Source organism: Ptychodera flava, chromosome 19 (genome assembly GCF_041260155.1).
Source record: "Ptychodera flava strain L36383 chromosome 19, AS_Pfla_20210202, whole genome shotgun sequence".
Classification (NCBI taxonomy): Eukaryota; Metazoa; Hemichordata; class Enteropneusta; family Ptychoderidae; genus Ptychodera; species Ptychodera flava.
In genome coordinates, this window is record NC_091946.1 from 36,985,067 (window position 1) to 36,998,474 (window position 13,408).

At 36.0% G+C, this 13,408-nt stretch overlaps 1 protein-coding gene across 1 annotated transcript in view; it reads left to right on the top strand.

The window, feature by feature from the left end:
• The window catches only part of LOC139119442 (protocadherin Fat 4-like), a 32,237-nt gene that overhangs the window by 8,061 nt on the left and 10,768 nt on the right, over positions 1-13,408 (top strand). Inside the window, exons 7-22 of the mRNA XM_070683259.1 lie at positions 1,162-1,413; positions 1,664-1,777; positions 2,187-2,300; positions 2,809-2,921; positions 4,263-4,321; positions 4,540-4,688; positions 4,956-5,063; positions 5,235-6,052; positions 7,510-7,608; positions 7,804-7,926; positions 8,130-9,488; positions 10,002-10,118; positions 10,868-11,054; positions 11,414-11,508; positions 11,815-11,955; positions 13,004-13,100. Coding sequence (XP_070539360.1) covers positions 1,162-1,413; positions 1,664-1,777; positions 2,187-2,300; positions 2,809-2,921; positions 4,263-4,321; positions 4,540-4,688; positions 4,956-5,063; positions 5,235-6,052; positions 7,510-7,608; positions 7,804-7,926; positions 8,130-9,488; positions 10,002-10,118; positions 10,868-11,054; positions 11,414-11,508; positions 11,815-11,955; positions 13,004-13,100 — 3,945 coding nt within the window. The remainder of the gene's footprint in view (positions 1-1,161; positions 1,414-1,663; positions 1,778-2,186; positions 2,301-2,808; positions 2,922-4,262; positions 4,322-4,539; positions 4,689-4,955; positions 5,064-5,234; positions 6,053-7,509; positions 7,609-7,803; positions 7,927-8,129; positions 9,489-10,001; positions 10,119-10,867; positions 11,055-11,413; positions 11,509-11,814; positions 11,956-13,003; positions 13,101-13,408) is intronic.

Sequence of the window (13,408 nt, forward strand, 5' to 3'; positions counted from 1 at the left end):
ATTATGAAATTGTCTATAAATAAGTGTTGGAGAATGGTGAGTGTCAAACAATACACTGTTCAAAGTCGTTTTGAAAGTGGCAGTTCAATCCTCACACTCGCATTGGTTCATGCTGACGTTGGCTATTTACGTAATGTTTGTCAATAGTATTCCTTTACGACGAGTTTTTCCAACATAGTAAATTTGTTCTGCGATTAACAAGATTACATTAAGTATTTTCTGTTTGACTCAGACTTAGGTTTACAGAACAAATCCAACGTGTGAGTGTGAAGGTCTTGAAGTCCCAAGTAGTCTTGGAATAAACTCATGAAGTGATCCCAAAACAGCTTAACTGAAAAAAATACACAGTCCCGTATTTATGCAAAACTGATTATATACAGACGGTATCAGAACAATCTAGAAATTCTATTGATAAGCTAATTACTGTTCTAAAATATCTTCGCTTATTGTAAACATGACTAATTCAATTCAATGTGATGGAGGACAATGACCTTAAGATGTTCTACACTAACTGAACTCAGGTAATGGGTGGGGGAGAATGGCCTAGGTAACAAACTGTGTACCTTTATAGAATATCTGTCAGTGGTAGTAGCCGTTACCTAAATGACTGCTGCGCCGACAACATTAGTCTGCTTTTGCAATACTTTTTTATCGTACCTGGCCGTATTTACTTTCGATATTTAAAAAATGCATTTGTTGATACGAACACTGCACGCACAATATGATCTATCTAGTCTGCTTCCAATAGACATATGTTTGACTTAAATATATTAGTCCTGGTTAATAGATCTCGATAGCAATTAAAGCTGCTAGGAGTTTCACGGGACCCAAACACTTGCAAATTCTGGCAAAAGGTAAAAGAGTGATAATTCATAACCTAGGTTCCCATCAAATTTAAAGGGACTGGTGTTATCACAGCACCTGTAGTAATTTATTTATAGGCATATTTTGAAATCTGGGTCAAAGGTCGTCTCGGTCTCTTGGAGATTTTACCAAGAACGTGTGTTCCCAATTTATCCATGTATGCCAAAAATGAGACTTCTAGCTTTATTTGTGCATAATTAATGAAGTACAGGATGTGACGCAATAAGGTTCCCAATCATACCAAATATTAAGGGTGTATGGGCTCCTAAAATAGGAATATTGTTTATTGTTTCGCAGATCCTGAACCTCCAATCTCAGCTAGCGCAATCTACGACGGTGGAAGCAGCGCAATAGTCTATTGGGATCCGGGTTTTACAGAGTATGATGCGTTTCAAGTGAGACAGACGTGTGAACTTAGCCATTCACAGACCGTTAAGAATGCAACTATGGTGATAAATTTACCGCCAAATAGTACTTGTAGGGTAGACATTGAAACGATACTTGGAAAGAGACGTAGTGCAGAGACGTATCGTTACACCATAGAAACAGGTAGGACATTACATGATCAATAAGATGTCTTTTTTTCACTAAAATTTACTCGGATATTTATAAAAATGAGCGTTCATCACTATTCACCTGTATTTGCAACTCACATTTTGAGTAAATCAATTTACATAAACACCAGTCGGGGAATTTTAGCTGCCCGTTTTAACTTCGAAAAATTAATTTCCCTTTAGAAAATTTTAAATAAGAATTAAATTTCCGACAATAATATTAACTGTTTTCTTTACTCATTGAGGACCTGACTACTGCGAAAGTGGTCCTTGCGGAAGAGGTGCCACCTGTGTCAATGCTAACGGAGACTTTAAATGCCTATGTCCGAGCGGTATATCAGGTGTTCTTTGTGAAGTCGGTGAGGGATTAAATTTCTCTTTCAGTTACTTTTTACATGTCATTGCTGTGCTAAAATAATGTGCGATTGAGTGTTTTTGTCTAATTAATGTTAAAATTAATGTTAAACTCACATAGAAATATATATAGAAATATACATAGAAAGCAAAATCACTCAAAATTCCAACTAGATCATGCCTTTGTACGAGAATAAAGCTACAGCTTACCAAACAAATTATGTATCATTTTGTACCAAGAGGAATGTCCAAGAGATCGCGCATGTATTCAAATAAAGTTTAAATAAATATGACCATGATAGCCGATGTTACTACTTGTTCTGAAAAACTATTCTTTGCCCTGAAAACCAACAGTAGTAGCGATAATAACAATAAAATGTGATGTGATATTCCTTTTTTTTCTTCTTCACAAAGTGGCCGACAGTTGTCATGATAGTCCATGCGCCGATGGTGCAACATGTGTAGCCGGTATTGATAGATATCAATGTGTGTGTCCTTCAGATAAAATCGGTGAAAGATGTGAAACAGGTAAGATCACAATCTTTTTACACTAAAGACGTGATGGAATTCTGTCCTTTCATAGCATTTGCGGTGACAAATACATTCAATTTCTATTTTTCAAGTGCAAAAGCACCTATCGAAAATAAGGCTGTTTTTGTTTACCTCTTGCATTTGTGCTATTTCATACAATACTCAAGCAATAATGTACCCCCTCCCGGCCAATAATGGACGAAGCAAATCTTTCACAACATAATGTACGAGGCGGAGACGAGTATATTATGGGATGCAAAGTTTGCTTGAATCCATTATGGGCCGGGAATTGGTACACTATCGCTATAGAGTTACAGTTTTCGCGATGCCAGTTAACTTGTAGAAAACATCTTAAGCCACAAGCTGAGTAATCGGATACATTATCAGTAATAATCTGAGTGCATGACGTCACACAAGTTCACTGGTATTTACAAAGTTATAGTATAATTATTGTCATTGTGGTAGCGTTCTATTTATGATGGTTCTTTTTCTAATTTACTTTCAGCCGTTAAAGCCGTAAAATTGTCAGCCGAGATGGCAGATGCAATCTTTACAGACGATTTGACTGACAAAACATCGGCCAGATATAAACAACTTGAATCGGAAATTATACACCAGGTATATTGTAACAACATTGCATTTTTAAGTGTAAACACGACAATTTTAAGCTCTCTGAAGATCAAATCAATCCAAAGCTGTCCACAGCGTGATCTTTGCTGGGGCGATGTAAATTAATGTGCTGAGTTTTTACCCACTTTAGCGATGTCAAAAAGAAAAGAAATTAGACTGAGTATAGTGTTTCAAAAGAGGATGTTTGTACCATGTTTGTCAATGGTATATTTTTGTTGGTTACATATAACACGATTGGAACTAATTTTGGATAATTGGATGGTGAAGTAATATCGATTTAATCTTCAAATGAAATCTCATCTGTTTTTCTTTTTACATTACACATCTGTTTTTATGAGTAAGTTGCAATATTGCAACATTCAGCTATACGGTACCTAACACTTTTGAGATATTTGAAAAATATGAAAATCAAATTATCCCAAATTAGTTCCAATCGTGTTATATGAACACACTACTATACTCATTTTGAAGAGAACTGCATATTGGTCTCCTGGTCAATCCGTCATTAATATTACATAAATCGACATTACCTGATACTGATAAAAAAGATCTAAATGATCATTGATGTCGACGAATGTTTCCTTGCGTTTACAAATCATGTGTCAGATTAATTTTAAAAAGACACTGCACTTCCTAAGATTTCTCAAATGTTTTTGGCTTTGATAACTGTTAGCAGATGAATGCAGTTTTTATCTTCTGTTTTAGTAAAACTCAAAAAGGTTTTACATCGACTTACACAAACAAAAATCAAGGAAAAAATGACAAAAATTACTATTCACATTAAGGACAATATGTGTTCAACACAAAACTTAATGTAATATTTACCATTAACAAAATATTATCACATATTTCCTTGTATATTTTGCATCTCAAGTTAAACTCATATTTTAACAGTGAAATTACAGTCACTTTTGTTTCACTCAGCTTGTGCTTATGGATGCACCGTTTGCCAATCAAAAAACTAAATAAATATACAATGTTTTCGTTATCTTTGGAGAACACATCACTTGTAATACACATGAAAATTATATGACAATCTTAGTAAAGCAAAATATCATAGTGTGTTATTATTCGCTTGATTTTTGTCCAAATTGACTTGCCTTATAAGGAGTGTGTGCATTTATGTTCAAGAGAATCGGGGACATTACAAAGCTGTCAATTAAACGAATAACTTTTTTCCAACAGAACCTTGACGGGATTTAGTTTGTGAACAAACGTCTGTAGACGTGAAACCACTAGAGGCGATTGCAACCTCTCACTCAGCCATTACAATTTTAAGACCAAAGGTCAATATATTAAAACGTATTATTCTGTATGATTTTATTAAAGATAACCTCTTTATTCGTCAATACCAGCACTTTTCAGAAGCTTGAAGTCATCGAGTTTAAGTAAGTACAGATATGTGACATATTTTATCAAATTTCCAACTACCTTGCATTTTAGCTTGCTTGAAGTTATCTTGTAAAATATTGAATAATAAATAAACAGTATAAAAAATTTAGTAATATAATTCAGATGTGTCCAGGTGATTTGATAGTTCGATTGCCTTGTAAAGTCACTCGATATCCCAGATATATTTTTTTAATTTTTCGTCTGTGTTCATCAGGCCAGGTTCGATCGTTGTTGTTTTAAACATCGTGTTACTCGCCAAGTCTACGACCAATGAGGAGGAAACTGCAATTCAGGATCTGAAGGACAACCTAGACACCAATGGTTTGCTTAATTACACAATAGGCAGAATAGAACGTCAAGAAGGTAAGTCATGAACATCTTAACTATAATTTTTGTCGATAAGGTTCTTATAAAAGACGTCGACATTTTACGTCTGCAACAATATTTTTCTCAATACACATATTAACTTTAGAGAAGGTATGAATTCTCACAACGTACTTTAAAGTCGGTCTCACACACAAACATTAATTTAGAAAAACCTGAACAGAATTTTCCTAATATTCAGTTAGATATAAAAATAATCTTACCATATCACGGAGTGATTGAATTTTCATTCTCTTTTGTATTCAGATCACTGTGAAGGTGTCCAGTGCTTGAATAGTGGTGTGTGTGTGTCTGAAGCCACAGACTACGTCTGTTATTGTAGGGACAACTTCATCGGACGAAACTGTGAGACAGGTATCTATAGTGACTTACGAATCTCCTCACTGAAAAGTAATGACTATAGTTTTTCGGTAAACATTTGCTTGGCAATTTATGGTAAGTTTCCCTGATTTGAAGATTGAATACATTTACAGCGACTATCGACACTAATTTTTACCTTATTTCCGGATAATTCTTGGCAAGCAGAATTCAAGGAGAAAATACTTCTTAAAAATGGTTACAAGATGATACATGTAACTGAAGAGGAAGATGTTCGCAATCCTGTATTTGATGTTTCATCCCTGATGACCAATCCAAATGCTGCACAGCGATATGATTTGATACCCAATGCTGCCAATTCTACCTTTTTATTGGACAATGTATCAGGAAAAGTGAATGCAACAATTGACAAGTTTGACTACGAAGGAAAGGACAGATATGAACTTGAGATAGACATCTTCGATTCAGAAGGAGCAGCAACACGGATTCTCTTGATAATTGTTGTCGACAACATCAATGACAACCATCCTTATTTCACAAACACACCATACGAAAGTACAATCATGGAGTACGCCCCTTTCGGGAGCCTTGTTGCGGCAGTTACTGCAGCGGATGCCGATGGTAAAGATGCGCTAACGTACTTTCTTCCTCCTGCAAACTCTGATATCGCATCCCTGTTTTCGATCACCGAAGACGGAAGGATTCTCGTTGACGGAATACTGAATAGAAAACGATTGAATAATGATGGATATTTAGAAGATGGCAAACTACTTATCCCCGTGTCTGTCACCGACGGAAAGTGGACCGAGTCGTCCACAGTGTTTCTGACTGTAGAGCCTCTGTTTGTTCGAGACAGTGAAAAGAATGAGACCGGATATCAAGTTGCTATTCCAGAGAATGCTACTGTTGGATCTTTCGTTGCTGACGTCAGCGTATCTGATCCTGAAAACAATGAAATCACTTACAAGTACAGAATAAGTGTAGGGCGGCCAGACGAATTCCAGTTTGCAATTAATGAGACAACGGTGAGGATATAATTGATGATTATGCAATGATTTATGTGATGATGATTTATTTACCCTTTATCAATGTAGATATACATAACTGTTTTTTTCAATATAATTCATAAATAAGTTACAGGGTAAATAGGAAATGGAAAAATAGCAAAACTGCTAGTCAAAGTCCATTTCTTGTCTTGTAATTCCTTAAGCATATAGCACATTTTCCATATTTTCATATCATATTTCCCCAGAACGTTGAAATACAAAGTATTGTGTACGCATTCAAGTCCTGATAAAATTAACTGCAGTAAACAGGAACGATTGACGTTACATCCATTCAGGACATCTTTCGAAGTTCAATGCATTATAACATGATTTAGACTGTGTAATATACATTATTATATCATATCAGTATATTGATGGCGCAAATACAGCGATCTGATTGGTCGAGACGCGAAAAGAACCATGGTATATTGGCGATATACCACGGCTGGCATACTCGCGAGCTCTCAGCTTGAGCAAAAATCCGTTTATGATGTTTCACGCCAGAATTTCAATACACTGTTATGATATAATAGTAATAAATCACACCCGGCGACGGTATACAACTCGATTTTCACCAGTTCATTTCATATATGCACTCGCTATTGCTCGTGCATATATATCGCGAACTGGTCAAAATCTCGTGGTAAACCGTTGCTGGGTGTGCTTTATTGCTTATATATATATAAGCATATTTGAAAATGCACCTGGGGTAACAGCCATTTGAGTGTTAACCCTGATTTTTGAATAACAATTATGACGCTTTTCACGGATGGGTTCTCCTCAGTCATACTAACTTTTGTTGTTCAATGTATTTTGTTGATTTCTGTCAGTTCATATTTGATACCGTACAGTAATGCAGTGATGACAAAACAAATTAACTATAATGGCTTGCGAGATTGAACAGGAGGAAGTAAAAGTTCCGTCTTACTTTACAATACATTGTAGACGTCAATTCAAGACGTCAGTGTGCAGTTTCTTATTCTCTAGTCACATCAATAATTTACTCCCTATAATATGCAACTGGATAGAAAATAACAATACTTCATCGTATGAACTTCATCTGACATCACAAATCTGCTTGCAGTACGGAGGCATTGCGATCTAGAGCCGATTAATCTTCGAAAAGTTAGTTGGTTTTGTGAGCGAAATACATTGCTTATTTGCGTCATCCTGTGCTCATTTTCGTTTATGCAACTGAAATGTTGATGACATGGTAAAATGCGAAATAGGGTATTCTATTTGAGAAGGTATTTCGATATCAATGAAGTTGTTGTAAGCAAGAAAGATTGTACCTAACATACCTTAAGGGTTTATTAAGGGTGTTGTTGAGTCGTATTTTTACGAAATATATGTTACCTAATTAATTATTAGTCATGCAGCTTATGCAAAGATTTTTTAAAGTCATCAGTTTTTTTCTTGTGGTTTGTATCGTTCAGGGTGTAATAACGACAAGGCTGCCACTCGATAGGGAAGAAGATCCTCTGTACCGGTTTTCAATAATTGTCCTTGAAAATCAATGTTTATCTGGAATTGAGGTGAGTATTGACCAATAATCCGAAAAACGGTGCTTAAATATCGTAGCTTTCACCCTTCACCGTACATTCTTTTACACAACAGAAAAGATTGTATTTAGAAGACAATTACGAAATGAAATGCTACCTGAGACCATGATATGTAAACACGGGTAACACAAGCAAACTTGTTAACTTGTCATTGCCTCTCTCATGCAGATCCTTTTGGGAATCATAGTCGAAGATGTCAACGATGAAATTCCAACATTTGGTGAATTATCATACTCTGCCTCCATTAGAGAAGATGCTGGGTCTCCCAGTGACCTGACACCAGTGATAATTGTAAGTTAAAATGCACGAATATAATAATAATGACGACATATTTCTATATGATACATAGGCAAAGTCTTTGCAGACTTCTTCAAATGTGAATTTCTAATGGACACAGTTTTGAAATACTTCTACAAACCCCCTTCAAAACTTATAATGTTAACAGGATTGAACCTAAAACCTATCTCCTCAGTAATTTCTACTATCCCTTTCAGATCCCTCCAATTCAGGCAACGGATGACGATTTCGGTTTAAATGCTGACATTAGGTATTCCCTCACAGGATTCGGCATGGAAATATTTGTCATAAATCCAAAGAGTGGCGATGTGTGGCTAAAGGCAAACCCTGACTTGGACTATGAATCAATCAAAGAGTATAGTTTGACGGTAGTAGCTCGAGACAGAGATGGCAATCCGGATGGAAACTCAAATAGTGTACCGTTTACTGTAAAGATAACAGATGCTAATGATAACTCACCGGTATTCAGCCAACAATCATGGACCCTTAGCATAAGAGAGAATTCTAGCTTGCCGACTGTATTGACATCCGTGCATGCTACAGATGCCGATGAGGGGTTAAACAGTGAACTCAGATATCATATGGAAGAAGGGGGTGATGGGAAGTTTAGAATCGATTCGACGACAGGTGAGCTGTCTTTGCGGTCTGAACTCGACAGAGAAACGAAAGATGAATACTTCTTGGTAATAATCGCACGAGACCAGGGATTTCCAGCACAGGAGACTTCGGTCTACGTAAATGTGACTGTTTTAGATGTAAACGACAACTCTCCTCGTTTCGATAAACAGTTTTACAGTGGACATACTCCAGAAGGACAGACGGGATCTGCAATATTGACTGTAATCGCTTCAGATCCTGATCTAGGTGAAAATGCTGAAATAGAATACGACTTGACTGATGGATCTACCTTTACTATTGATAGCAATGGAACTATATCTGCAAGTACTGCCCTTGATAGAGAAGCCGTACCCGCATATGATATTGTAGTCACAGCTACTGATCGCGGAATGCCACAGAAATCGTCATCCGTGCAAGTGAGAATTGTAGTTGATGATATAAATGACAATGAACCACAATTTTCGTCGAGAAGGTATGACGCAAAGATTCTTCTTTCGTCAGATGGCATTATTACGGCAGGAACTCTTGTTTTGTTCGTGTCTGCAACAGATCTTGATATTGGCAGCAACGCTGACATTAGGTATTCTGTTACAAACGAGAACTACACCAGTATCTTTGAAATTAATCATAATGGGGCTGTTAGAGTAAAGAAAAATTACAGACCAGTTTCTAGTGTTGTAAATGAGATGCTGACATTCAACATCTCTGCTAAAGATGGCGGATCACCACAGAAAGAAGATATTGCTATGGTGGTCATTACATTTGAAAAACCATCAGAAGTCTTTGAATTTAATGAGACCATGTATTTTTTCAACGTTATGGAAAATGAAAAGAACGTGTATATTGGAAATGTGGAAGCCTTCAGCAGAAATGTTAACAAGGACTTCGTGTACGACTTACCTTACAGCATAGATGGGGTAGCTTTAAACCAATACACGGTAAGTAAACATGCAGCATGAGACACACTCAAGATCAGACACAGAGTTATTGGGTAAGGGACAATTCTTAACTTTTATACTATATTTTACGTGACTTACGAGTGATACAACCTATCTTAACAGTCATAAGCGTTATGCGAAGAATAAGTAAAATTTAAAAGCTAGATGAGCATAGCTAAAGAAGAAAATGATTCTGACTTGTAACATGGTTGTCGCGAGAAAACTAGCAGTCATCTTGTAGCAGATACTGAATATATCCGCCGTATATCTGCTCCAGAAATGTTGGGGAATGGTTACACATTTATTGGGAATATCATTTTCTCTCATATTATTTATTTCATATTATACTGTTATCGGCAATAATGTTAATCTGGATAGTTATGTAAGTGAAATATGTTCCCTAACCCAGATAAAAGGATGTTATTATGAAAATTCTGTAATAATTGGGAGTCTTGAGGATGATTTTCGATTTAAAACAAGCAACGTCATCAGTAGAAATATTTTCTGTAACAGGGCTCCATTAATGTAACTCAGCCAATCGACAGGGAGACAACTTCTAAGGTAACATTCAATGTACTGGCTCATGGTGATTATGAAAATGCCGAAGGTGACGGATTTGCTTTTACTACAGTAAGTGGGATATTCACAGAAGATTCGTTGATTACTCTATTAAATTATTTGCCTTAAGAGGTCTGACAAGTTTCCTTAAAGCTGTTTGCTGAACTATAAAATTTATTTCAATTGAACTCAGAATTTTTAAACCAGGGAAATAGACCTCAGACACTGTATTGAAAAAGCCGAAAATGTCCAGAAAAGTACCTTTGCTAGCATCGATATCCTACCGATATTTACAGTTGATTTTGAAATAAAACTTGTTCCGACAATGTGATGTCCAACTGCATTGTTTATAAGTGTGACAAACGCATTTTGCCAGGCATCCAGAAGAGTGCTAGAGGTAGGCCGTAATTATTTCGAATCATAGATAGTAAACCCATTAACTTTCAATATTTGTTTCGATTGGCTTGCTGTAGAGAGATGTTACCAGGAAATCCACTTCAACTGTGCTGTCCTGATAATGCATATGCATTTATAAAAGTATGCCTGAAACAAGAATCATTCCGATATTTTTATCGCAGTTTTTGATTCATCATTGCATGATCCTCAATTTAAGAGAAAGTGTTCTCCTTAACCTGACGGAATGTGGACTTGCCTGTGTTCAGGACATTCATCAGAATTGTACCACATGAACAGGTGATCTAAATAGCTTACATAAAATCATACGGAAGTCTGACAAGTTTGTCAAAAAGTAGTCTGTTAAAGAATCAGCCATCTCACAAAAGTTCATTATAATTTGTTTTATTGTTTCATCTGGAAAACAGGTAGAGATAACTATTCAAGATGTAAACGACGAAGTTCCTTATTTCATATTCCCACAAGAACCACTTGTGTGGACAGAACTACCTGAAAATTCCCTGAACGATTCATTTGTTCAATTCCAAGCTGAAGACAGAGACCAAGATGGTCCGAATTCGCAGATTGAGTACAGCATTGCTTACGGTAATGGCGGTAAGTATACCTTCCAAGCCTGGCCAGTTGATTACAAGAAGATATGGTTCAGTTGAAGGCTGTGAGCATCATAAGGGAGCCCTTCTCATTAACATTACGTTTCGATAATGCATACCTTCATCGTATCGTATCTAATAAAGTAATAAACATAATTGCACATCTTTGCGTTTGTTTGCAATTACTTTTTTTTAATCGTATTCACTAAAATTGATATGAGGTTGAGTCTGTTTGATTTCTTGAGGGAAGGAGACGTCATATATGTTTACTGCAATAAATTAAATTTAGAAGCAATTCTATTATCTGTCGATACACTTTAAACCATATAATTGTCGTAAATATATGAATGACTTACCCCGTAGACGGCGTTTTTGACATTGATCGATCAACGGGGGTCTTACGTGTCATTGAGAAAGCTGACAGGGAATCTGTGGAGTCTTACAGGGTAATAATTATGGTAAGTAAGAACTAACATTCAGTGCTTTTAATGGCTTTCAGTGTTATTCTACTGAAACGGTGAACTAGTTCTATTTACGGTCTTGCATGATCGGAGTAATGTAGTCGATTGGAAGATCATGCTTGGTATTTTCTGTTTACTTCTCAATAGACCTTTATTTTCCTTTTCATCACCGAAATCTATGAAATAATTCATACGTACAAAAAACGAAAAAATAATCATCCAAGCGCAACTTTATTCTCGGAGAATTAGTTCCATGATGTATATCTACTAAAATCGAATCACTTAACTATTTTCTCTTGTCAGGCAAGTGATCAAGGAATGCCACCGCTTAATACTACCGTGTTCCTTCAAGTTGAAATTCTGGACGAAAATGATAACACACCAAATATAACAACAGGTGCATCAACAGTAGTAGTCAATGAAAATATAGGAATTGGGTCTGAGGTAATATATATATATGGTTTAAACTTTTCTTTATGTAATCCGAGACAATGTTCTTATTGCTCTTGTTATAATTTAAATGGCATTTTTTTTGAGTTGTCATATATTTATTTTTAATGTCGCCTATAAAACACATTAGAAGCTCGTGAATACTGTTCGTAACAACATAATTGGGTCAACATTATATTTACCAATGATAACACTGTCTTGCCTACGCTAGTTTAATTTAAGAATGCTGATATCATTTAGCGACGAAGTCTAAAAAGAAAATTTTGATTCTTTTACCCAAATGCCACAATCACGTCTCCAACAACTTGAAAATCTGAAAACTTCGTTCACTCGACATATCTGCTAATGCGCACTTGTGAAATTATCATTGTAAAGTTTCACTAAAAGACTGGTCAAAACTTTTCTTTATGTAATCCGAGACAATGTTTCAAGGATTTTACCCCACAATACGTTACCTGACATTATCTCTGTGATATGAACTACTAATGTGTACACAAACGTGACACAATCGCTTCTTTTTCTTCCCATGAAATTTCTTCGTTGTGTTAAGTTGATTGCGTGAATGCTGCTAGCAGCCAGGCATGATTAAAGTGTCAGTATTATATGTTAGAGCCTATACCGTGAAATCATGTGCAAATCAAGCTATGTATGGTTGAATAGACACTGTGACATAAAGTCTGGATCTTGATTGATGATGCCGTTCATATCGATAAAGATGACAACTTTCATTTGTGTGTTGTTGTAATGTTAATTTGTCATAGGAGACCAAATTTGGATAGAAGTGGTTCACAAACAAAACTGTATCTTTATGTTTAATTTTTGACAATTATGAAGTTAAGTGATGACTACATTTTATACGCAAGCATTGTGCAAGCACTTAATGAATACTTGATATTACTAAAATGACAAAAAACTCATTGGCATCCTTAAACTAGGGCTTAAAACGACGATCGATTGTCCTGTTATTTTTATAGATGGTTAGATTTGCACATCAATATGGTTAACGCCGAAACCTTCAAACGTTTCATTTCCCTTACCGTAGGTGACCTTCGTAAGAGCTAGTGATGATGATGAAGGCGAAAATGCTGAAATCTACTTTCAACTTGAAGAGGACTCAAATGGCACGTTTTATGTCAGTGGTGAGTAGATATGATCCCAGTTACGTATTACGTGTAGGCATTTTTTATTTGTTTATTTTTTATTTATGGTAATAATCTGTGATCTGATGAATATCTGCTAATGAAGCATATCACTTGGAGGGATAAACACGTGTGCCTTAAGTTCATGCGTAGATTTCCAAGGAATCCATTCCTTGTGCCAATGATACCAATTATTCTAGCTTACGTGCCAGCTCCTTACGTCGTAATGACCACTCTTAAATGAAGAGTAAGCCCTATGACTCTGAACGATTGATTGATATTTTCTGATGAACAATTTTGCTTTTCAG